This window comes from Bacillus rossius, chromosome 6 (assembly GCF_032445375.1).
Source record: "Bacillus rossius redtenbacheri isolate Brsri chromosome 6, Brsri_v3, whole genome shotgun sequence".
NCBI classification, from domain to species: Eukaryota; Metazoa; Arthropoda; class Insecta; order Phasmatodea; family Bacillidae; genus Bacillus; species Bacillus rossius.
The window spans coordinates 37214126-37241418 of record NC_086334.1 but is presented as its reverse complement, the minus strand read 5'-3'; the positions used below and the strand labels follow the sequence as shown (position 1 = coordinate 37241418).

Here is a 27293-nt window from a genome sequence, read left to right as displayed (position 1 = left end):
TTATAAGAAAATATAATAACTTATTGTAAAACTAAAAGAAAATGCATAAATATATTAATATTAATAGTGAACTAAAAAAATATAAGAACAAAATAATATAAGAAGAATAATTTAATTATGTTTTTGACTGAAATATTTATGTTCTCAGTCTCAGCTTGTGGTGAAGTGATAAAATGCAGCTAACCATTGTTCATAAATTACTATTCACAGAAATTAATATGTATCAAAAATCCTTTCATGCATTCCTGCAACTATCTACTGTTATCTCTTGGGTACAACTTGTATTCATATATATTTTATTTCATTTTCATTTCCTAGACAACTTTTCTTTTCATGTGCCTATTCCACACTTTAAAAGAAGGTCAGTGTAATACATCAAATACTCACAACACCCTAATCTTAGAGAGCTCTTTCTGATAATATTAATTGAATTCATAGTAACATTTTGCACAAACAAACATATATATTTAGCATTTTGAGTAGTGATGGCCCGATATCCAAAAACCCGATACCGATACCGATGCCGATATTTCCAAATTTACCGATCCGATAACCGATACCCGATATTCCGATATTCTGATAATAGGCCTATCTCATTTCTAACACTGATTCTATAAAATTGTGGTTCTGGAGTATTGTTAGACACAATAATGAAAAATGTTAAATATTAATAAAACATACATATGTGAATGTATATTATTTTTATTAATTGTAAAATATAGTAAATTCACATTAAATGAAAGCTAATAATGAATTTATCATAATGGCCTACAAATAAGCTCTCTAAATTCAAGGTCTTAAAAATTTAAATTGTTTTTCAAGCCCAGATAAAGCAATATTCTGGTGTAGGTATTACCTACAGTATGCAAAAAACATATTGTAACTACAAGGAAACAAATTTCAGATTTTTGTGGAGAAATGTTGAGAAATATTGTAGCTGTCCGGTATTAGTCTCTAGTGTATTTGCTTATAATGTATGAATTACAAGCCACTGCATGTACTGAGTCCAGTGTCTCAACTGTAATCTACGAAAAATACCGTCCGAAAAACGGGAAGCCCACAACTCACGTAGTTTCGGTTCCCTGCAAGAATTTCCGAAGATTTCCGAAGTTTATTAACGCCACTTCAGCCGCTAAATCAGAAGTTCAAGCATGTTGTGACTGACCTAACCTAACATAACACTTCGATTTTTTTTAATTTCAATTTTTGAGAGAAATCCGAAGTTGCACGAACGTGGTAGGGAACCTAAACTACGTGAGTTGTAGGCTACCGCCGAAAAACATCAAACTTTTGTACCCTTTGTAAAATTTCATCACGGTAAACGACACGCTAGAAAGGAAGGTCTTCAAGTAGTAAATTTTGTGACCATTGTTCAAGTGTATCACTCCATTTATTGGTGCGAAAACACGTTAAAAATACGTGAAAAATAATTTCAATACAACTTTGAAACGTACTGCAGAGTTTATAAAACCACACATATTTATTTATGTTGTTTTCAATGCACTCAATATAGCCAACATATTACCTTTGCTGCAACTTGCCCTACGTAAACACGTTTCATATTTTAGCTTTTGTAAAAACTTACGTAATGTTTTTGTATAGAACAGCAGTTGGCGACCATGAAACGACACGGAAAGAAAATGTCTGTTATATCAAGCAGCAACTTTATTCTTCTTCATGTTTACTTACGGCTACACCACTTATTAAATTAAGTATCGTAATTATTTTCGTTTATGTTTTCAATTTATGTACACATAGTGAACTTCGAAAATTCATCAAGCGAAAACATTTTGCGAATATCTGAAACGAATAAATATGCACTAATGACTGGGATTTGTGTACGCATGGAAGAATTGTACCGTCGGGATGCATTGCAGTATCAGAAAGAAGAAATAGGCTTGAAATCTTGAAATTTTTTCTGTGGAAAATATGCTTGGAATTACTAGGTAATATGGTGACGTGAAGAAAGATAAATTACGCCCGCGGAAAATAAGCTTGGAATTACGGTTAAGGTTATGTGAGAAGTATTATTGGCGAGAGCAAACATCGGTTATCAAAATATCGCAAGTATTTACCGATGTCCGATATTGAAAAATGTGCCAATATTACCGATCTCCGATATCGGATATCGAATATCGGGCCATCACTAATTTTGAGTTATGAAACTGAATTTTCAAACACACAGTCATCTGCAATGTAATGAAACTGATCCTCACCTCCATCTCGTTTTTCAAATGCTCCAGCTCTTCTTTTTTACTTCGACGAAAGAATCCTAGCTGAAAAAAGAAAATCATAACAAATCGTTGATACAAATTGAAAATGACAAATCAGCACAAAAACTAATGTAGAGACAAAGAAAGTGTCGGACTCCATAGCTGATCTCTCTCTTAATATGTAATTCAATAAGTGAAATACGAATGTTAGTAAGTAAAAGGTCCTGACGTACATATCTTTCCTGAGAGAATTATTCAAATTATAAGTTGTATTAACACTTTGAAAGTATCTGCGGATTACAAGCTGAGGCAAAAGGAACTTTTTGTAATGTTTAAAATGAGATTTTAATGTAAACAATGACATTGTGAAACAAATTTCAACTAGATAAAGGTTTACTTATTATAACGATGAATGGCTACAGTAATAAAATAAGTATAATACTAGAGAATTTCTTCAAGTGAATAACATTAAAAAATAAAAAGCTTTAGTTAAATTTCTGTGGTACTTTCATAAAATATCTATATTTGGGCTAGTTTCACCAACAGCGTTTAGAAACTTCATCTGGTTTAAGTAACACCACACCATCTAGATGACTTGTCATTTATAATTCACCATGTCCGGAACAAAAAAATTTTCATTGCGGTAAAATTATCTCAACTTCCCCGTTCTTAAAATCTGTAGTTGGTGAAACTGGCCCTGGATGACGTGGATTCTGTTGGCTGATGCCCGGATCCGAGCATGTACTCTTGCGGCAGCGAGAGGATTGTTGCTGCCTGTTCCAAACACGTCTTGCCAGCAAATTACCTTGACCAGTCCCAGCGTCAGTAGCAGCAGCAGCAGAACACCCACAACTATCGCCAGCGTCAGCACCCACCACTTCACGCCCGGGCTGGGGGCCTCAGCTATCAGCACGGTCAACACCGTCCTCTCTGAGGAGCTGGAACAAGCATCAGCGCTGCCAAATTCGAGGCACACCCATCAGTAATCATCTACCTCATCATCATCAACTGCTTCCAGCCTTTGGTCAGGTGAGCAAAGTAATCACATTTTTTTTTTAAAAAATTCAACATATGTCAAACAAAAGCTATGAAGTTTACGCCAGGTACTACATTCTACAAAAAAATTAACGACACTTCTAAATGGCTACAAGATAATCTATTCATCAAGAAATTTAAAATATTCACAGGTTTGCAAACCACTTGATAGTTAAAAAGTTGCAACAAGTTTCAGAGTTCTTGCTCATTTTTATTATAAGATATAAATGACCGATATTTATCATACAAAACGCTGATACTGAGACTTCCTCAAGTTTCTCTGCATTTGCAATAAATGCATAACTTTCCGTAGTTCCATAACTGAAAGTCTAAATCGGTAAAAATTACTGAAAATACGTAATACTTGGCAGTACTGATGTATTGCTTTGTCAGCACGAACTCGTCAAGTCTCATTACAGTTCCGGAACATTCAGGACCACAGTCATGCCAGATCATCCAACATGAAATGTGAAATGTAAAATGATCTCTGCTGGAAAAAAAAAAATTGATGAAAAACATTTGAGCGAACTAAAAACGCAGTTAGCCAGTAACATGATCTGGCAGCCAAAATCATCAGCCGGAACCAACCTGAAAATATCTGAACGCGAGTGGTACAATTAGTGCCTGATTACGAAATGTCTCAAACCACAGAATGCAGCATTAAAGACCTTTAACTGCATTTGTGTGTGGCTTGTTAGTATCACATTGTAATTGAGAGCCCAAAAATGTATTCCCTGCAGCTAAAACAATGTTTACTGAGCTATTGTTTCTCACTCTCAAAAAAAAAAAGACAAGCTAAGCTATCTGGGTTGTATAATTTATTTTGAATTTGTATTTTGGCTGCCAAAAATGTGATTTTTTTTTAAATGTTTAATTATAATTGCTTTTAAAGTTTTTTTTAGTTAAGCATTAGGTAAGACATCTGACATCTGTTGAAATGAGTATTTACGATTTAAGTTCCGTTGTAGTGTAGTGATTAAGAAAATTATCGCATGAAGGCATAGTGTGTTTGCTTGCCATTCCCAGAGGTGAAGATACACTTGGTGAAAGCTTGTGGGTCTCACCTTGTGGTCAACCTCCCCAGAACATGGCCACCTGGGACTCAACTCCAAGCAAAAAAAATTACACTGTCGTGGGCTTTTTAAAATAAATACCACATTGCAGAAAATACAGTCATGTGTAATGTCTAGGGACAAGATTATGTGGTGAATTGTGATAAACCCGAAACACCAAAAGCATGTCAATACATCATATAACACTGAAATTCAAGTTAATGCACCATAAAGCACCAAATTGCAATTAAAATCATGAAAATAATAAGCATTTTCCAACAATTTTGACTCTAATGACAAACTGATCTTTTAAATATTGAATTCAATAAAAGTAATTTATTTAGCATGATATTTGTTATTTTATAAAAAAAATATTAGATTAAATGTATACTATTTAATCTGGCAACTGTCACTATTTTTCTCATTTTACATTATGATCTTAGAACAATTTTCAAAACAGTAATACTTAACAGATTTATTTTATTTGTTCACTTATAAAAAATCATTATCTTAAAAAAAATGACACTGTTTTGCAGAAATTAGTTATCATGGAACATTTAAGTATCATATTTGTTCAGCAATATGCTATCTTTTTTAATAAGCAGATTTCACAAAAAATAAAAAAAATAACATCGAAATCTCCTCGTTTGAAACAAAACTGGCGTTAAAATAAAATTATAAAATCTTGTCTCTACAATACAAATTATGTTAACTCAAGGTTATTTTTGTAGTCTGATTTTTTTAATGAACCTACACAAGGATTAACATGGTTAGGATACCTTCGCTGGTACACGTAGCATCCTCTAGGGCCAATGCCACTTGCCCTAACATACACCAAACGTATGTCGGCTCTGAACTGCAGCACATTGGCGCCAGCAAGCCCCACTCATCATTTGGAAACTGCTCAAGATATCTGAGTAGTGTCTGTTTACAAAAGGCATTTAAGAATGTGCTGAGGGCAAATTAATGGTTCTGTTTCCGGACTTAGTTTTTTTAAATGTATATCTAGAAGAGTGATATTTAGGCTTGAAACCCTTGGTAAAGATACTTGAGAGCACTCGAGGGACTTGCATTACACCTTTATCTTCATTTTTCCACCATATAATATTATGGTTACCACTCAAATCTATAGATGAGCTACGCACAAGAGGACTGCACACCATTTCAGAGCCTTGCGCTTAGAGGCAATACCGCACTAGAAGCACCAGCTGTATTGCATTTATCATCCTGCCTTTCTAACACACCTACATCTCTGATTAGGCAGACCCAACAAGATGCTATCAAATATCTATAACACCTCGAGTCACAAATGGTGCACAATATAGCATTGTGGTAAAAAAAAAAAAAAACGAGGGTGTATTAAAAAGGCTGAAGAACTTCACAGTATTAAAAACTACTCACAAAATAAAAAATTATCTCCAAAATTGTTTTTTTTTTTTTTTTTACATTATGTACATATACTAGCTCCAAACATGATTTTCAAGTATGAACATCACCCTTAAGAACTGAGCTAGATTGTAAGTGTTGTAAGAAACTGAGCTAGGTTGTAAGTACTAGTGTATATAATTATATTCTATACGAAGTAATACATGTAATCACCTCCTGAAATACTTTGAGTGTGAATTAAATATAGTATATGGTTTTATTAGATATTATATATGAAGTATTAATAATGTATATATTATAAAGTTGTACGTATATAACAGTTTTGTAATGTAGTAAAAAAATTAAACAAAGATGCACATTACAACAATGACAATAAAACCTTCCGAGTCTTGTATTATGGAAAACACTTATGTTATTATGATAAAAACTACCTGCTATTTAATTAGAAGCATAATATATATTTATCTGCATACAAAATGTCATTTAAATCCAGTGTGTCATTAAAATGTGTAAGCAACAGGCAAATTAACAAACAGAATTTCTTTTTACTTAATGCTATAGTATAAATGCCCAGAGATTATTACCTTTTAGAAGGTATCATTTCTAAGGTGTTAGGTGGGATTTGATTCAAGATGCTACCAGAAGTTGACAGCAATAAGACATTTCTCTTGCCCAAAATGTGTACTGGAAAAAAAAAAAGCATTTTAATAACACATTGTTATATATAATATACTTTAATGGCAATAATATTTCACTTGCTAAAAATATTTTCAAAATAGTAATGGTGTATAATTCATAAATAAACTTCATAAACACTTTGAAATACTTAACATATTGGAAGCACACACACTTTTTATGAATGGCTGACATGTACTGCACAACCTTAAGCCAGTAATAAAAAAGACAGTAGGCTACAGGCTGAGAAGCTTCTGACCAACAAGCACAATAAAGAGGCATGATCATGAATAGGACAGTCTGGCCTGATGCAGAAATAATATGCGAAATAATTACGGCTACAATTATAATGAATGTAATAAAAATAACAACCAAACAAAGCAGTTTTTCTGTAACTTTGGTAGGTATTATTGGCAAGATGATCTTCATAAGGTCATTACACTTTTAATGTCCACAACATAAGTCTTGGTGGCTAGCCCTAATAGTTCCCCACTCATAGGAGCTTAAAATATCACGTCTCATTGCAAATGATATTCATGACCATCTGCGCTGCCATATATGGGACGTTTAAAGAAGTAATGACTGAAGATCGCCTGGAATGTTCCCGGCACTGAAGCACAGTAACAAACCCTAGTTTCGCTCCACGCTAAGCAAGGGCCTAAAGTCGAGCCAGAGCGCCAAGAGTGGAGAATCGTCTCACCTAGGTCACGTATCTGCAAACTCATGGACAGCTGCACCGGCGCGCTGCTCTGCACGGACGGGAACGGGCCCACGTTGTCGCATGCAACAGTGGCACACACGGTGTGCTCCTGGCTACAGTTCACGAGCAGCGTTCCGTTGGCCAACGATCCCTCGCCTTCTCGGGCATCATCCCGCGCGGAGCGTCGTCTGCGGGCAAGCGTCGCCAGGCTGACGTCCCCATCGGGCGCTTCTGACTCCGCGTCGCCCCAACCGCGCTTGTCTACCGCGAACTCGTAGCCAGCACCCGAGCAGAAGAAGGGCTGCCCGCCCAGCGACGCCTGGTGGAAAGGAAACACGTTTCAACATCCGAGAAGAGGGTCCTCGGTGGCAATGATCGCCAACAACAGGTCATCGGTTCAATCCCATCTCCCTGATATGACTAAAGTTAAATAGAACCGAGTCGGTACCCAGATAGTTTGGAGCCCACTTTATCTTGGGTTAATGCACAACAGAGGGACACAATACCCTTCCTTATATGTCTTGTTAACATTTAGAGACTGTAACACAAAACAACACCTACCAGAGAAATTGAGAGTGAAATAAGCCCTGGTCCAGTGTCTAACCCCTGTGCCGCCTTGTTTCGTGAGACACAGAAGCAATGTAATTCACTGGAACCCTCTGAAAAAATCTACCAGCTCTTCAAAACATTTAACACATTTCAAACTTACAAAAACTCAGAGTTTGGCCCCACCAGGAGTCAAACCACTCAACCATTGTTGCACTGTAACTACCAGAAATCAAGAGCTTTTATTTATTTAAACCATTATATTATTTTTTCATCTATTTTTTTATTTTCACCCACCACAAACCTTACCTTTATTTTCCCAGTCTGTTGAGTTCAAGCTAGTTTTAACAACAACTGTTATAAAAGTGGGAAAAACCGAGATAATTTTACTGTGTTATATTTTTTAAGTTAGATCAACTAGCCTGCCTTTCCCCAAGAAGACTTGTGTTTCCCTTAAATTTTTTTAAAAACAATTCAAAATTATTTTATACCCGAGATAATCACTACGATTTATGTGCAACAGTAAATTCATTAGCATTTTTCTCTAAACAATTAAACACTCGTATGCCTATTCTGAATCAGTTGTGTGTTACATATTAATTCCAATAAACAAACTTTTTATGAGAAATTGCACATTTAAATATTCCAACTTAAAAAAGTTCCAACCATTTAAATGTACTTAAAAAAGAATAGTGTACTGACTGCAAGTCATCAGTAAGGGCAAGATTATTCAGGGTATTGCGATAAAACCGAAATGACACCAAAAAGAATGTCAACGCATATAACACTGAAAAGCATGTCAATGCAAATACGTAACACCAAAATTCAAGTAAATATACCATAAAGCACCAAAATGCAATAGCATTTATAACTAAGTATTATGAAAGTGGTATATTTTCCAAATGCACAGATACTGCCAATTTATTTTTATTGTTCCAAATAAACATGATTTTTTAAAATTATTAAATTTTTAAAGTACAATATATTTTAGTCAATATCATTAAGGGTCATATTTGTTAATAACATATAGTTTTGAATAAACAGAAATGACTTATATAAATAAACAAAAAGTTCTCCACCAATTGCTTTGAAATTTTGACACACCGTTGCATTCAAATACGTGCATGTTTTTATATATATATATATATATATATATATATATGTATATGTATATGTGTGTGTGTGTGTGTGTGTGTGTGTGTGTGTTCATATTCTGAACATATAGACATAGAGATATATATATAGAGGGACCTATATACAGAGATAGAGAGATGCTTTGTATATGTATACCTACTTCAAACAAATTACAAAAAAAAAATTGAAAGAAGCATGCCTGGCCTTAGCTAGTAAAAAATAAAAAATAACACTAATCTCCTGTTTTTAAAAATGAAATTAGCCTAAAAATAAAACCATATAGGTAATCTTGCCCCTAGTTATCAGCCATTACAGCAGAAGGCGGCAGGCCGTCTGTACAAAAATGTAGCAGATCATAATCAAGGTGGCATTCCAAATGATGCAATAAGAACCAGATTGTAGAAGTAAGTATGTGCATACATGAACATGGTGGCAGCTACATATGCTGTAACACTTGGTTACATTTCCTCTCCATCACAATACATCAAAGAACTGCCTGAACTTCATTATGGATACATTATTTTTACAAGTATTCCAGGTGTTTTAAATTTAAAAGATAATTGATACAAAATAGGTTTATTATTTAAAAGTATTTATCACAGCTCAATTTCTGTACTCACAATGAATTTAAATCACAAAAATAGATGCTCTTATTGGATTTCCTAACCCTTCTCATAAGGCCACTATTACTCATAGATGTTAAGATTTCAAAACTAACCTAACACATCACACAAGTCCTCTAAGCTACTACCAAATGATGCACACAAATTATACCAACCTTTGGTGGGTACAACTTGTTGAAGATTATGGTCTTCCCAGCAACCAACATTGCAACAGGAACCCTAAACTCGAGGCGCACAGATTCAACTTTGCTGGGGCCGTAGTTCCTCACCTAAGAACACACCAGTGAGTTTTTATCTCTAACATAATTTTGCTATTTTTACGTGGATAAAAAGCTCTGCGCATTCTTTGTAATTATTTAGATAACACTTTGGAATGCTGCTGATAACCACTGGCAACCCCTCTCCCCTTCCCCGCACCCTTCCTGTTGACCACCATAGATCACAGCATTCTTTGCTTGCTGATGAATGGCTTTTGAACCACAACAATACAACTCTTTTTTTCTTCTAATAGCCACTTTCTGTTTCAAAAAAGGCCATGCAAATCACTCTACTGACAAAGTCACACCAGAAAATCTGTTAGTAAATGTATAAATTTAATAACATAAATATTTTTTTAATTTATGTATGTTTGAATGTTAATTTTTACCCATCTTTTTTTTTAAATCATGTGGAAAAAGTTTGGGGTCGCATTACATTCAGAGTCGCAGTATTTTCGGGCAAATACTGTACTTTAATTGACTCGTGAGTGGAGGATCTCAGGGTACGGCAGGTACAGCAAGTAATATTATTTTTTCAGCCAATGAAAACTGAAGTAAAGCAAATTATTATTCAGTTATGTAAAATATGGATATTTAAATTTTTTAACTGTCAACTTGAAGAGCACACGAGGGAACCACATATCAGCACAAAATATACTTGGCGGGCCTACACTTCTAATATCAACAATTCAAATCTTTTCTGAGGAGAAGTGTCTGCAAATTTCATTGCTTCTGTTTGGTGCTTATCACTGGAGAAATTCTGTGTAGATAAGTCATTCATTGAATCTTAAACTAGTCAACACTGTGCATGCCAGTTCAAAAATAGGACAGCAGATAAGATTAACAAGCATATTAACAACAAAAGACATTAATTTCAGAATCTAAGGCTTCTACTTTTTTGCTTTTTTAAAGCCCAGAAGATTTTTTTTTATCAAAGATTTTGTCAGCAGCGAGATCATTAGTGATTGTAATCCACAACACCGAACAGAGATATTAGGGGAAAAAATTGGCCATGTCATATAGAAGGAAACCACCCCCTGCATTTGCCTGGGATGATTTTGGAAAACCAAAATCAGGATTGCTATCTTGGGATTCGAACCCATGTGGTGCAAGCAGTACATTGTCTTACCACTGTGCCACCTACTTCAAGATAAACAATAAGGATTAAATCTGCCAATTCTATATTCACAAACTTAACATGCATGCTTGTAAACAAGCAAGGGACTCTGTTAGGTTCGTGATCACGATATTGTGTCGAATACGCAGGATAATGTTGTGGAAAACATATTAACTTCCACACTGCATCTGCCTGGATTCCACCACATGTCCATGTTCACACACACTGCCCCTCTCACCAACTGTGTAAATACAACTCCATAACAGTCTCCAACATTTCCCTGCTGGTGAGTGTGAAATGAGTGATAGGCTGATAGGTTTTATTTATTTAGTTTTAATAAAACTATTTTTCTTTTCTCTTCCAACATACTTAGAAAAAAAAAAACACAATACACACTAGGTATATAAAAGTTTGCATAGAGTACAAACCAATTTAAAATTTTTAATAAAATTTTAAAATACTTAATTTAAGATTATAGAATTGAAATTTACATTTTAAAAGATACAACTAAGTAATTCAGGTCACTATTGTTGCATTTAGTTTTGCTTTGGAGTTTGGTGTTCAGAAGTGTATTGACTTCAAATTCAATGTTATTTTAATTTTATCACTATTCATCATATAATCATGTCTCTAGATATTGAGTATGATTTTACCAACATGCGTTGTTCCACAATAAAATCCAGCAATTAAGTTTTTCCAAATATCTGCTAAACTACTTACCTCATAAGAGTGTACAACTGTCATTTCCTCATCATCACTGTCATCTGCTTTACTGAAGTAAACTGTCTCTTGGTTGGATGTCCTGAAACAAGTGGAACGTGGTCACAGTATTTATTGGCAATCTACCAGCCAGGAAGTCTATTAATCTAGCACTACCTCAATCACAAAAGATAATTTTAAAAAAAGACAAAGTTTAACAAAGATATCAAAGGTAAACTGTCTCTAATAATACATTTAAAACTTCCTGAATCAGCCTAGTCAAAATGGTAATTTAGTGAGCCATATCCTTATTTCCTAAAAAGTGTGTATATATTATAAATTAGCAATTAGCTTTAATTACTGTATTGACTTTACTATGATTAATTTGCTGCCTACAGTTATAATATAAGTTTAAAGAGATAACTTTCTTTCTCCTAATTCCTTTTAAGAGATTATTGGCTACACAAATGGAAAAATTTCAGGTGTTAAAATAAATTATGTGTATGCAGTGATGCTATTTTGCACACTAAACAATCTCACACAAATGATTATATGTGACTTAAGTTTTGTAATATGCTAAAACTTTATACACAAAATATAAATTGCCTAGTATGTAGCAGATAATTTTATCTGGAAGTATTCTCCCAACATTCCATGGAAGCCAAAATAAAAGGACCCGAAGAAAAATTAATACTTCTGAGCATTTGAATATTACAATATTAGTGTCTGGCAGAAAATATTCCCACATTTTACACTTCAGTAGATTTTTCTGCCAAAGAAGGCCTCAAACCAAACTATCATAATACTGAAGCCAGCATTTCGTTTAGTGAAGTGATGGAACTACTTTTCCCGGTTTTTGCTTCCAAATTCTTTCCTATTGTTGGTGGGAATGATGGATTGTTTAGGATTTCAGAGGGAGATATCCCCCCCCCCCCCACTTCCCACTGCCGACACACACACACACACTTATCCCCTGCGTATGTTGTCGAAATATAGTGGAGTGATATTAAAACAAAATCTAGATTTACTTCAACAACTAAAAAATCTGTAACTTAACAAAATGGCAATCATTCATTTACTAGTCACAGAAAGGGCTGATTTGTATCCTATGGCTATAATGAGTAGGTTTGGGACCTTCTTCGTCAGCTTAGAGTATACTTATGCAACAGTAAAAAAATCTGGAGTAGTAAATATAGAGAAAATGTAGATGTGATAATATACTCATTGATGAATAGGAAAAGAAATTATCAAAACTAAGTGAACACACAATTTTTCGAGAGGGATTAATCTTAACAGAACAAGACATGCTGAATCAGATCTTAAGACCTCCTCATAGCGTAGAGTAAAATACCGTATATACTCGTGTATAGCGCGCCCTTTTTCCCCCTCAAGTAAAGGAAAAAAATAAGGATGCGCGCTATACACGGAAAAAAAATTTGGGGGGGGGGGGGGAGGCGGGGAGGAGTGGAAGTCGTTAACTGCCGGGTGACGGGTGACGTTTCTGGCCAGCCCCCACACATACGCACAAGCAACAAGGCCTCTGTTTCACACACACACACACACACACACGTGCGCGCGCAAGCTCGCACATCATGGTCTCTTGTTTATTTTTAGACCTCCCCCCTTTTCAGATAGCCAGCTCAGAAGTAGTAAAAAGAGAGAGAGAGAAAGAGAGAATGTTGTCACCAGTTCCCTCCCCCCCCCCCCCCCCCCCGGCCAGCTTCTTCGCTTCCTCCATTCCTCACCGGTGAGTCATCAAGTTCTCCGCGCCAGCTTAGCAACGTAGCTCGGCACGCCTCCCTCCCTTCCTTCCTTCCACGTACCAGTTGTGACGATATAGCGCTTCATTATCTTCCGTTTAGACAGCAGAGTTTATGTATTTTCCTGACGCATCACCACACATCAATTTAAATAATCAGGTACCACAAAATGTTAGTAAAATTTATTTATGGGGAAAAAAAAAATTTCATTTTTTTTTTCTTTGGAATTAGTTGCAAAAATCGTGGTGCGCGCTATACACGAGGGCGCGCTATACACGAGTAAATACGGTAACTGGCATTTCCAAAAAATTGATTCGTAAATAGTTCCAAAGTCACCACCCTTTGAGACACTTTCAGGAAAGTTTCAACGAGTGTCACTCACCCTATTATCCTTACATCGGAGAAAGTGCTGACTTTCAGCTTCAGAACTTTGCCATTGTCACTAGGCAACTGCTCTTGACCCGCACTAGCTGCTGTCACGTTGAACACCAACTCCGTAGTGTTCCCGGGAACGTTTGTTACGTCCAACTCCACAGTTACATTCCTCTGCAAGGACAATTTACACACAAGATCACACTGCAAGGTTGGTGAGCAATACAATGTTAATTATGTACTTATCAATACTTGTGTATGATTTTACAAGGACATTCTCCATTGCCTCACATAAGTCAACAAAAAAACTAACAAAGACAGAACGAAAAAATATTACAGACCTAGAAAGTCAAATTCCTAGGTCTGTAACTTTTTTTGTTCTGTCTTTGTTAGTTTTTTTGTTGACTTATGTTGGGCAAATATAAACGTATACTTAAATACATGTTACCAACACCAATGAACTTCAAACATAAAACAAATCATAAGTTCATATTTTATTGCTATACGTAGTTTGAAGCACAGTTCATACTAACGGTAATTTAAAGTGCTATTTCTTAATTGACTATAATCACTATCGGTCTTGTTACCAAAATAAAACAGTTTTGACGACTGCGATACCAGCATAATTCACATATTTCAAGACTGTATAACACACAAACATTTTATAGAGGTATTGGGATATTTAATGCAGGGTTTTAAATCCCCTTAAATGTTGTACCTCAGAACAAAAATTCTTTGTTCATATAAAGAACTCCTTTAAGGCTGGTCAAGACATTAAATCATTTCATGGAATAAAAAAGTATGGAACTCCTAGTTGATGTATACATGACACACATTTGTTTGGTATATGCATTAAAAAATTTCAAATTTTTATAACATTAATTTTTTTGGATTTATTAAATTTTCAATTCTGTAATTGAATTCGTGCAAATGAAGAAAAATATTTAACTTCAGATGACAAGAAAATAGAATCTGGTGTACGATATTGTTTGCGAGGGTGATGTCAAATTTGTATTCAGTAAAAGCCATTAGATCATTTTTGGCATCATATTTAGTGTTACATAATTTTTTACAGAAAAGTTTGGGCTATATTCAACCTACGTTATAAAATTAATTGAGTTTTATTTCCAATTAATATTTAGCCATTGCCCTAGCCTCGAAAGTATAATTTCCAGTGGTATATGGTTTGTAAATGTACGAGTGAAAACGTAGTTGTGGTCCACGAATAACCGGAGGCATGATTGGGTCTCGCGCGAGACTTGGAAATCGCCTCCGTTACCAGCGCGCGACCTGTCAGCCTGTGACTGTACGCTGGCGCTCCAAGCGAGATGTCTTGAAACTACTACCAGCTCTCGCGTGGGCAGCCAGTCTCCCGGGAAAAAATTCCTCTTTCGCGCGCATTTTGTGAAGTGTGAGTCGTACGAAGTGGTTTTGTAGGCAGAGTGGATCTGAAACTGTAAAACATGTCCAACAGAAAAAGGCAGCCGAGAAGCATTTTGAAGAAAAGTAAGAAATCTAAAATCATGCGGCAGTTGTGGAAGAAGAAAAAAGCCAAGGCCGAAACCGGAACATGTTTTACAAATTCGAGTTAAGTCATACGCTCGTTTTGAGGTGTATATTTATTCATACATTATTCAGGGTTTCAGTATGCTAATGAATTTTGAAAAAAAAAAAGTTTGCTCAGCCAATAGCCTAATTTTCTTTTGCAACTGTGATTCAGGTGTATCGTACTTGTAAGTTTATAAATTATATAAAAAAAGAGAAACTGGAAATGTTTATGCTATATTTCGTAATTTTCTGTATGCAATAAGAAAAATAAATTATTAGAAATTTAAAAAAATTATATTTTAAGAAAGATGTAAAGAAACTTGAAAATATTCCGAATACGAGCTTGTAACTACCGAAATTGTAGAAAAATTATCTTTAAGTTATAACACAATCTCACTATATAATTACTCTTAATAAATAATTAATTTATTCATTGAGTAAACTGCAGTTATATCTTTTTTTACCTCATTATGACAGTACTAACAAATCGCGTTATAATCTCTGCTAACTTTTTCGGGTCAAGGTTACGTAACAAAAAACTGGACCAAAAGTTACTCGTATGAGGTATCCAGTTACCATGTTTCCATTTCGTTTTCTAAACGATTTCGAAACACTTTTCGAATTGAATACGCTCATGTATACAGTACCTATTTAAATCGAACAGTCAAAGTCGGGCATCCCAAAAATGAGTCAATACCAGCTCGACTAGGGTGTTAAATTTACCTAACTCATATGGTTATCGTATTGAAATCCTTTTGAAACTAAACGCGTGCATTTTTTTGCGTAAAAGATTTACCTTTAGCCATTAAAAATAATTTAAAAATAGATACTTATTGAATATTATTGAAGTTTCACGTCATTTTCTGTCGTAGATAACAAAATACAACCGTGACAAACAGAAGAATCAGTACACTGGACGACAGTATTGAAACGTTATCAGATCAGATCGAAATTTCATATGTGAATGGGTATCGTACTTAGACGAACGTGAATAAACTATTTTTAATGCATGTAAATTTAGTAATTAAGCGCTAGTTTCGAGTTTAATAAACTGACATTTTACTAAAAATGGTCTAAACATGATTTTGAAAAAAAAAAAATACAAAATTGCACAGTTTTCGTTACACAAGCAGATACAATTTAGAAAAATCCAGGCTTCAGGTTGCAAATCTAGAAGATAATGAGTTTGCAGCTGCAGCTAAGGTGATACTGAAATTTCGCGACCCATTACAAGGCACATGTGCAACAGTTGAAAGAATTAATCTTGCTGCTCCATTTAATGCCAATGTATTTTTCATGTCAGTGTAGAAATAATGTATGTAAACGCAATACAAGATACCCTATCTATGTTATAGAATAATCTGTCCAACACAAAGTACTATTATGTGTACTTCTATTTTTAGTTTTTGGTGTAAGGATAAAAATTTTAATCACTCCACTGTACTACAGTCATGTGTGGTTGAAATTGCACAACTGCCTAGCCATTCGTTTGAATTTTTCGTCCATCATTCAAGTCAAATTTCCCTTGGCCAACGACTCAGTCTCATAATATAGCTGTGGGTTGGCTTGTAACGCGTAATGGCCTAGGTCTCCGCGGCGTGAATGACCTGCATATCAGCTGACGCCGGGTAGGGGCTGGGCGGACCGCCTTTCAAGGTCACCGTGGCAAGAATTACTAACCCCTCCCGTTGCAAAAGTTTCGTGCGGGAGAAATATTCACGCCAAAATGCGCTCTGCTCGTCTCATGACAACGAAAAAAGGAGTTTTGGGGAGGAGGGGAGGGCGCGGCGGCTTTGTCTTGAATTGTTGCGTTACACTACTGAGTATAAATACAGGAATCTTTAGAACTGTTTAGCTTGAAACGAAATTATCCTGAAACTATAAAATAAAAGTAAATACTGCATATTTTCTTGGCATCGTTTGATGTTTCGTTACTTATTATGGTGCGCGTTGTTTGCTAATGAATCGGATTGCCCCCCTCCCCCCCCCCTTTATCCTTTTGTAATAAAATAATTATGGTGAACAAAAAATAATAAAAAGGCAGCGTTGGCTGGCGCTAGAACGCAGGTTTACCATCTATGCAATCCAGGTTAGATTCCCGTCGCGGCTTGGTCACACGGATTTCCGCATGTAGCAATCGCTATTGGTCGGCGGGGTTTCTCGGAGATATGCCTGTTCCCTGTCCCTGTGTTACGGCGCTCGCACCCTATGCACCTCGACCTATCTCGGGCATTATTCACGATTGGCTGGAAGCTGCAGGTCTTTTCCTCGCGTGGGTCGGCCCGCCTCACTAACGTGCCAACCTCCATTCACTGCATCCTTAGACTCCGCATCAGGCTGTAACTACAACACGATTTTCAAATTTAAACCGAAGTATTTGGTAAAGTGTAATAAAGACATCATTTTTATTAAAACATTTTATTTTTGCTGACTCTTGCAGTAGTTTGTATTGTAGTAATTACTGCGAAATCGTTGTTACTGTTTATACCCAGCAATTAGATTATTTTTTTAAAATATTTGTGTTATTCTATTAACTGCATTCCTTTACACAGAATAGTTTTCTGATTTTGTTTTTTTAAGGTTAAATTGCAGCATATAATGTACTTGTACGTAAGTGTGTATCATCAACTGCGTAACTTCATTGGTTTTGTGTCCTCCCAAAGAAAAAGCCTTTATATGCCTCTGTAAATGATGCTGCTGTTTGGGGAGCTGTGACCATTGGAATTGGCTACAGTCAACTCGAAGAGATATTTTCCGTTATGAACACTCCCGTTATGACATGAGACATTTTGAAAACACGAAACTTCAATTGAACAGGTGTTACAATTATTATCAATGATGATTACGTTTCTTTGCCTAGTGCATTGCGCACGTACTTTGCGTTTCCATGAAAGAAATAATACCAGGTTACATTCCATTGCATTATATTGTAGAACAAATATCACCAAACTACTAAGTGTAATAGCCTCAGCATTAATAAATAACGACACACTAATTAACACGAATATTATGAACGTTAAGAATAAGCATTACTTATATGAACTTAAATAAATGTAGTTAGCCAACAACAGCATTATATTTTCCTTCAACACTGAAATCATTTTTACTTTGATATTAATGACTTTCAGGCCTGGGAAAAATATCTGACAGCAAAAATGAACGCAGCAGGCGTTCAAAAAAAATTGCTGAAGAAAACGGCCAAGATTTATCTTGCCAGTTATCCCAAAATAAGCAGGAAAAATATCAGTACCTCACTTTGCAAGTATGATCACCGGTTTTCCGTGTGCAGCACAACTATCACAGAGGGGAAATGTTGAATTGTCTGGTGCATTTGTTTTTTATTTACAATATATTTTCTTACTTAAAATATTTGTCAATGTGCCACTCTATATTAGTGTTGTAGTGACAACTACAAAGTACTTTTAATATTTTCAAAACGGCGCTGACGAGCGGCGAGATGCAAATGATGCGTCACCGCTCAGACTCACAGCGTTCACCGCGTCTCTCAAACACCAAACATCTCAAGTGGTATTTGTCCAGAAACCCGGATTGCCGTGGAGAGATGTCGGCGTGCTATGTCTAACTGACTGACACATCAACGATATCTCTAACTACCTTATTACATTAAATATGTAATGTATTTTCGTGTTAGCTTGTGCGCCATCCTCTAAAAATAGTTATTGCATAAATCGGGTAACGTTAATAAAACATGATTTTTAAAAAAATGTCATTACATGTATTAGCGTCACCCTGCTCACCTAGGCTAAATGCGATGACACCTCTGTAATATTGAATGTAGACAAAAAGCAAATAAAGAATTTATGCCTATAACTATAAAAGTTATATAAGCTTACATATTGCACAGGCCGTATGCGTGTGGATGAAGCATCATTAAAAAGAATCTAGGAAGTATGTGCGAGATGGCAGGTGTGGAGCAGGAACACGTGTGAAGCCGCGCACTGCTGGCCAGCGAGCCAGGCGTCGGGCCACGACACGAAAAGGCGACCAGCGATCAGTGGGCTCTGAGCTCCGAGTTGTTGTCTGTCACATCCTCCCCCACCCCTTGGCCAAAGGGCGCTCCCACAAGCCAGCGCGACTACCTGCTCCCAGCCTACAAGCAGTTAGCTTTCCCTCCGCTAGGAGTGATACTGTCCATTTTCATACGCGCGTCGTCTTTCCATTGTTCGGGAGCGGAGTGACACACCCTCCCCCTTTGGAGGCTGTCTCGCCACTGAATGCCCAGCGGCGCGACCCTGAGTCTTATACAGCGCTGTCAGGGTGTTCGGCCATCAGTTTTCATGCTATTGTGAGTGATGTATCAGTTTGAAGTCATTCTGAAGTAGGGACGATTTTTGGACCTCTTGAACAGCCTTAAATAAGAACCCAGACGAATCGTAAGAGATATTTTAATAAACACAAGGCAGGAAGTCACCATAACTGAGACAATAACTACATAAAACCTGGCACACCCTCAGGGCCCCAACTAGAGTCTCTGGCACCCGGGGAATGAATGGATTCATCCGCCCCCCCCCCCCCCCCACCACCTTCTTTTTTTGCACATACCACACCAATAAAGCGGGGGGTCCGGGTGCTCTCCCACGGAAAAATGGTGCTATTTAAGCATTTTCCATACCTACATGTAACAGTTTCTGTGCTACTGTAACTTTCATGCATGAACCCACTATGTCCATAAAGTAGTCCATATAATCACTAGATGTTCATTAAATATGTTGAGACGTTATATTGTAAATCAGATTAGACATTCCTGGCATGCAAGTTAAAAAACTTTTTACCAGTTACCAGTTGTAGTAGGAATTACAATGCAAGCAATTTCGGCGCCCCCACAGCTTTGCGCCTGGGGCGTATGCCCCGCTTGCTCCCCCCTAGTTGCGGCCCTGCACACCCTACACAGTTCAGTGGCAACTTCAACTTAACTGCAGCTATGAAAGGACACAGGGGGTTTAATGATGAAACAATGGAACAATGTAACCAGCTTCCAACATCAAAAGTAAAAGTTCTGCCAATTTTTGATGAACTAATCTAGCATCATGTAATTACATAGGACGGTTTAGTTTGGTTGGATTTTAGGTTAGATTTTTACATTTTTGTTTTGCCTTACCATAGAGAGTTATGGTATCAGACAGTTAAATTAAATTAGTACCACATACAATGGGAAAGACAGTTAAGTAGAACACAATTTTTTTTCAGTTTGCAAAAACAGCTTTGTTTCTGCAAACTTACAAAAAAATTCTGAAATACATAAACAGCCTCCATTGGAAGATCCTAAATCAGCACGGAGCACACAAGACACTAGAACTGCCCACCATTTTCCTGCACTCACATAGAACTGTCTTCTTAATTTAGCCTGGCAGGTCTTGTTTCAGGTTTTCTGCCATATCACAAGGCTTTACACACAAGGAACTTTAGACTCTGAGGGCACACTCCCTCCCATCACTCCATGAGCAGACACAATGTCTTCCTTTGGTCCACTTTTTTAATGCCATCCACGCCAGATGAACCAGTGTTCTAGCTGTCCTTTTCTACCGTGGCCCGAGAGAGGTGGTAAAACATTGGACTCGCTTTCAGGAAGATTTAAATTCGCATCTTGGTCAAACCATTCTGATGAAGGTTTTTCTGTGGTTCCAAAATCACACCAGGCAATGCTGATAAGATGATGGTTCTTTACTATGGGCCATGACCGATTCATTCTCCAAATTTCCCAAACTGAATGACAAGTGTTGTTGACACGAGAAAAAAAAAACTAAACATGCACCTTTCTATTTAAGACGCTGCTGACGATGTGTTAAAAGCAAAAACGGGAAGTAAAGAAATGCACCGCTGCTCACTGAAGGAGGGCACAGCGACAGGCCTGCACTACTCACCAGACCGGCGCGGGAGGTGAGGGGGTTGCCGAGATCGCAGTCGAGGCGCAGCAGCGACGCGGAGGAGTCCTCGCGGCACGAGGACGGCATCCTGATGAGGGCCAGCAGCCACGGCGCCTCGATGACGACGTGGGCGAGGAACGCCGGGTCCAATAGGTTCTCCACCGCGATGACCAGCGCAACCGCGCTCTGGTTGCCCAGCACCAGCGGCACTCTGCACGCACACGCAGAACAAGGCAAGTAAAATAACAAGTTATTAGCAACGGCAGATCTGATGTGACGATTTAACACTTTTAAAGAAATCAAAATTCAATCCAAATATTTTCTAATACAGTAAAACCTCGCTCGTACGGCCCCGCGGTTCGTACATACAGATTTTCGAAAGAAAAAAAAAACTTTAAAAATATGAAAATTTGTAAGAAATACGTTAAAGTTCATTAAAATACAGTCGCATCCTGCAGCGTTCAGAACAAATACGGGCTACATTACACGTACGCATTGCGCCACAGTAAAAAAATAAAAAAAAGGGCCGCAAATTGATGGAAATTTACCGTCAATAGCGCGCCGTGTGTGGAGAAAGGTCATTGCACTGGATCAGCTGTTGTTACGGCGCGGCATGGCCGCCGGCTGGCGCTCTCTGTTCTCTGAGCTGCGCATGCGCAGTATAACAAACTCAACGCTCCGCCCAGACTCGTGACCTTCCATCAGCAGCCAGCCAATAGCTTAGCGGGGAAAAATATAAGCTCCACCTCCCGTGTACCAGTTTTGTCCAGTTCTAATACCAGTTTATTGGTAAACGCACCAGTTTTCTCGCTGTCGTGACATGTTCAAGTTTACGTTCATCTTGATGTCTTGATACCAATAATTAATAATTACGATCCCCAGAAATAAATTGTTAGTTTAAAAAATATGCGTCAACTGTACAATACTTCCGAAATTATTAAATACGTATAAAACAGTTACCAAGACTCTGTCCATTTTATCTTTTGAAGTTTATGTCATGTACCAGTATTTCGGCTAAGTTGTGACATAAGTACAGTATCAGAACTTACAAGCAGCCACGTAATATTCCCGACGTTCCCGTTACGTTTATACATTCGTGAGTTTACGTTTTTCTCTCGTGCATTTTAGATTGTCACCTGCTATAATTACTCTGACTTTTACATGCCTAGGCTTAAATTATTACATGTTTAGAAATAAAAGAAACTTTTCATGTTATAAAATATGTATATATTGCGATTTAAAATGTTCTTTGCCGACTACAAACGTTACGTTTTTCATGATGTTTTTAGGCCTACTAGCTAATCTTATCTACACTTAAAGTGCCCACTGTATTTTTTTATTTGAGCAAATATATTGTGTGTTAATTATTATTTTATTGATATAAAATATAAAAAATGTAAACACGGAGCTTACGACATTGCCTTCAGTGTCGAGATTTTTTTATTTTTACGTTTGATTTGCTCAATTGTTGTTTCTGCACGAATAGGATATAATTTTGATAAAAAAATTAATCAGCATAATATATAGACACGGCAGGTCATTTTCCGTGGCAGCAGGACACAGCAACGGCAATTCAATTCCCGCGGCAGCGGTGGGAAAAATGTAGAAGGGGGGGGGGGGGGGATAGCCACAAATGGACGTAATTTGGCCTTGCTGGTTCGTACGTACAACTCGGTCGTAAGGACAAATTTTGGAGAACCGTGAGTGTACGTAGAATCGAGGTTTCAGGTAAAATTACACATCTTTAAGGGATCTTCTCACTACTTACCTAATTTTACAGTTTAAAAAATTAAAACATTTTTAACGTCACCAGCAAACCTCCAATACCAATGTTTACTTTGGGCATCTGATGTACGAGCAGCGACACTAGACGCTAAAAATAAACTGTACGACTCCCATACGTGTGATGCAGACCAAACACCTGCTTACCTGACTCGGGGATCGCAAGTATGACTTACGTGGCACTGACGAGATCCGTGTACAATCTCAGGTCCGTGCGACAAATGTCTTCTTCCCCACAACCGGTTGCGAAAGGGACTCGCAGCATGGCGGAGGTCGGCTGGCTGGGGTCCAGCACAGGACAAGACTTGCAGAAGTCTGCACAGAAGACAACAACCATGCTGATTACGTCACCTTAGTCTGTGTGATGACACCTGTGTTGCCATGACATCTCTAGATGTGAATCCCATCAGACCAGTTGCAAAACCTGAATTACTACCAGTGGCGAGGCGTGAGGTTTACATGAGGGGAAGCAATAACTCCGTTCACACCAAAACATGATGAGGATGGGGGTGGGGGGGGGGGGGGGGTCTGGGGGCCCTCTGCCGGGAAAATATGGATTTCAAGGTACAAAATGGTGTTATTTAAGTAGTTTTCTTAACTGAACATTGACTATTCCACAGGTAGAAAAATTGACATTTTTTTTAAATACATTATTTTTGAAAAATAATGATTGACTTACATTATTCTGATAGTAAAATACATACTCTACATTACTTATATACTAAATGGGAGTGTAGTATCATCGTACGCCCACAAATCCCCCACGCACTGCCAGCCAACAGCCCGCGGGAGAGATGTGCGCGCCCCGAGAGACGACCGCCGACTGAAACGCGACATCGCCACCTGCCGTGCCGAACTGTACCGGACATAGCCGAAGCAGTCGGCGGAAAAATTCCACCGTCTGCTTCGGCCATGTTCGCTCCAGTTCGGCAAGAAAGCGTTACCTTCGTAGCTTCTACCGCGTATTTTTCCAGCCAATCCCCTCCCTGAACCTTTGTACCATGCCACCCCCCTTCCGAAAGGAAACTACTGCGGCAGCCTTCCTGCTGAAAGCGGTCCTACCAGCGCTTCTAAACCTAGCAACGCTTCTAAAACAGCATGTTTTGTGTGTCAACGAGTTCTTTTCTTATAGGGCACACCGCACAGTATTGGGTCCTAAGAAGATAGTGTAAAAAATACATACACCTAACTGCACGAGCCAAAGTAAAATACTATTCTGAATAAAATATTTATTTAAAAAATACAATGTCTGGAAACTGCCTGGGCAAGCACTGCTTGCTTAGCTTGCCCTGACGAGACGCCACTGATTACTACCAGACACCAGAGAAAATAAAGGTAAAGATAAAGCTAATATTATGAGCATGATAGCAGGATATATGTAAAAAAAAAAAAAAAACCAAACCCCACCCACCCCCCTCTAACAATAGCCAGGGTTATCACTTTATCACTTAATAGCACAATTTTGGAGAATATTCTGTATCGTACCTATTAAAATGTGTCACATCAAATATCATTCGCTTAGCTTTCGCAGTGACTCCGACAGAGCTTGTGAAGTCGACATGCAGTTTATTTTATCATCTTCCAGATCAAACCACACTGAATCCTGTGTTCGGGTGAGGGAAAAAACCCTCATCTCACCCGAAGCTGATTTGTACCACATGGCTCTTTTTTCAATAGCTCTCTACGTGAATGCATCGTATGCCCATGTACAATTTTCATGTCATTTTAACCAGATGACTTGCCAATGCTTCATCTGCATGTGCAGTCACGAATCAAGTGCATCCCATACAATATCACTAGCACTCAGTTCATTTATGAATTTTGTTATCATTTCCAAAATCTTGCAGCATTTTTTTTTTTTATTATTTCATGAAATTCTATGCTGTACTTAATTTACAAAAAATTCAATCAGGGGCCTTTGTTTGGACATAACCTGGAGAGTTTACAAATAAAGTTATAACAAAAAAAAGTTTTAAATTATTTTAAAAATATGTTTAAAGCATGATTAACAGCACAAATGATCCACATTTGCAGACACAAATAATGTTGGCTGGATAACAGTTTCAGTTAGCTTTTTGCGATATACAGGAGTATTATTCGAGGGTCACCTCCAAACAAATGGTTGTTAAATCTGATTATCTCATTCCTTTAGAATTATTGACAACCTCACAGATGATAGAAGACCACAACTGACAAAGACTTTTTAATATATAATCTATAAATTATTTAAATTATACTATTTTTATCCTACCTCAGTAAACGATACAAAATTAAACTCTAAACATGCCTTCATAGCTGTTTCTCCTTTTCCTGGTGGGCGTGATATCATCCTCTATTAGTGAGTAGTCAAGTTTAACATCGATGGGTTTCGAGAAGTCTTTCTTACCAGGCTGAAACAGGTTTTAACTGATTATTTCTGTATAGTGGTACAATTCATCACTATTTTATTTATTTTTAAATTACTTTTAATGAAATTACAATTCACAATACAGTCAACTTTTAAAACATATGATGCACATGATACATTTTATATATAAATATATGTGTAAACCATGTATAAATTTAAGTAAAAGTCTATAAAACACAGCAATGTATTATACAAAACAGTAACACAATACATAGTTCAGAACAATATCAAATTAATTACAGAAATATAGTATAATATCAAAATAGTATATTGTGTGTAACTAACATTACTGAAAATTGAACATTTCATCAACTACATTTATTTTAAAAGTTTATGACAGCCTCATGAAATTACTACTAATTTTAATTGAAAAATAATTGCATAAATAATGCTTGTGTGTCTATTAAATTCATATTATAGAATGTGTTTTCTAAAACTACCCTTTAAGCAATTATATAACTATAACCACTGTTGCCAAATCGAATCAGCATGCTGAATTTTTCATCTCACTGTGTAGGTAGTTCGTCTTGTTGCCCTATACCTTCCAAACAAATAAATTTTTGCACATTTGTACTCATCATTATGCAGTTAGTGTTACATGCATTGAGATTCAATTCCCCGAAGAATGTCCCCCTATGGAGCTCTCTTTCCCTGGAAGGAGGCGACGAGGGGTTAAGATGCAAGTCTGGGTCTCAGTAGCTACCTCTCCACAAGGCAGCCTCATCGCGGGAAGCACTTCAGTGTCTCAGCAGGTACTTACGAGTCACAGTTGCACGGGAGGCACAGCTGAGTCTCATTCAGGGGTCTTAACGAGGCAAGGGTTCTCGACAGAGCATACGCACGTCGGTAAACGACAAGTCAAAACAATTTTTGGTGCAAGGATGTGTATTGTGCCCAACAAATATAAATAACCAAATCCGGCCCCCATATGCCAACTGAGTTAGACACGAAACAAGACATGATGGAAAACTCCAGAAGTGCCTGCAACAATCTTGCAGTTTTCCAGTCACAGTTTTTACACTCATTATATTACACTGAGCGAATATTTGTTGAAAATATTTGTGAACAGAAAAATAAATGCAAGGGAGATCTCGTGTTAAAATTCACAGAAATAGCCCTTGATAATAGTAACTATGAAAAATTTAAAAAAAATCAGCATGGCACTTGAGACCAAGCCTTAATAAACATTGCCATCCTGGGAAAAAAAAAAAAAAATCTTTGTCTATCAAACTTTGACACTATAATTGATTGTTATCATGTGAAAGATTAAGATGTTTAGTTGAGCTTTAAATTACTAGTAGAATCCCGCTGATGCGACCCCTCACGGTTTCTGGAAAAACGGACTTATAAACGGAATGGTCGCAATAGAGAATTCGGGGCGTCACCGCGTCGTCGGATACATCGTGTGAATGCCGCTCGGGCAGTGTCTAGCCGAGCTCGGCGCATCCACTATCGCACGAAAAGCCGTCTCAGCTGTCATGTTATCTTACCCGCCCGCAAGAAAAGCCACTGTGGTAGCTTACCTTCTGCGTGAGAAACTGTCAGCATCCTCCTCCCCTCCCACACCGCGTGCGGCAAAAGCCAGGTTGTATAGTCCATTCTCGGTAAAATAAATATTTTTATGGGCTTATACGACTGTCCCTCGCCGTTAATAAATACTTTATAAGTTTTTATGATACAATTTTTTTATTAGTCACACAGCAGTTTCTGCTGAAAAATCACTAATACTACTTCAAATTTTATTGAATAGAAAAATTTAGCAGGGCCGTAAATATATTTATTTTACTGCATAGTTACTTTTCCGTCTGCATTCCAACATGTTTTTTTTTTCTTCCTTTTTTTACGCTGTGAAGGGCCGTGGACAAGATAATTGCTTGAGCTGTCAAAATAAACATCGCTGATGGCAAGGTCGGGAGCGCATCCTGTCGGTCTGTCGCTGTGATTATCTACTCCAAAAACATGTCACAGCATTTTTGGATAGCATATCTTTCGTTTATAGCCGAATGTTTTCTACCTGATCCACACAAGTTCCTTCGCCACGTTTTGAACGAAAATAACCACCAGCCGGCTAGCATAGCCGAACTCGCGTGACGCGAGTTCAC

At 37.3% G+C, this 27293-nt stretch overlaps 1 protein-coding gene across 1 annotated transcript in view; it reads right to left on the bottom strand.

Annotated features, from left to right (window-relative positions):
* Window positions 1-27293, bottom strand: part of LOC134533042 (integrin alpha-PS5-like) — a 65649-nt gene that overhangs the window by 741 nt on the left and 37615 nt on the right. Inside the window, exons 14-23 of the mRNA XM_063370211.1 lie at window positions 25072-25174; window positions 22961-23099; window positions 21000-21213; window positions 13580-13743; window positions 11459-11540; window positions 9520-9633; window positions 7062-7380; window positions 6271-6370; window positions 3019-3151; window positions 2217-2276 (exon numbers count right to left, since the gene is read on the bottom strand). Of these exons, the coding sequence (XP_063226281.1) occupies window positions 2217-2276; window positions 3019-3151; window positions 6271-6370; window positions 7062-7380; window positions 9520-9633; window positions 11459-11540; window positions 13580-13743; window positions 21000-21213; window positions 22961-23099; window positions 25072-25174 (1428 nt within the window). The remainder of the gene's footprint in view (window positions 1-2216; window positions 2277-3018; window positions 3152-6270; window positions 6371-7061; window positions 7381-9519; window positions 9634-11458; window positions 11541-13579; window positions 13744-20999; window positions 21214-22960; window positions 23100-25071; window positions 25175-27293) is intronic.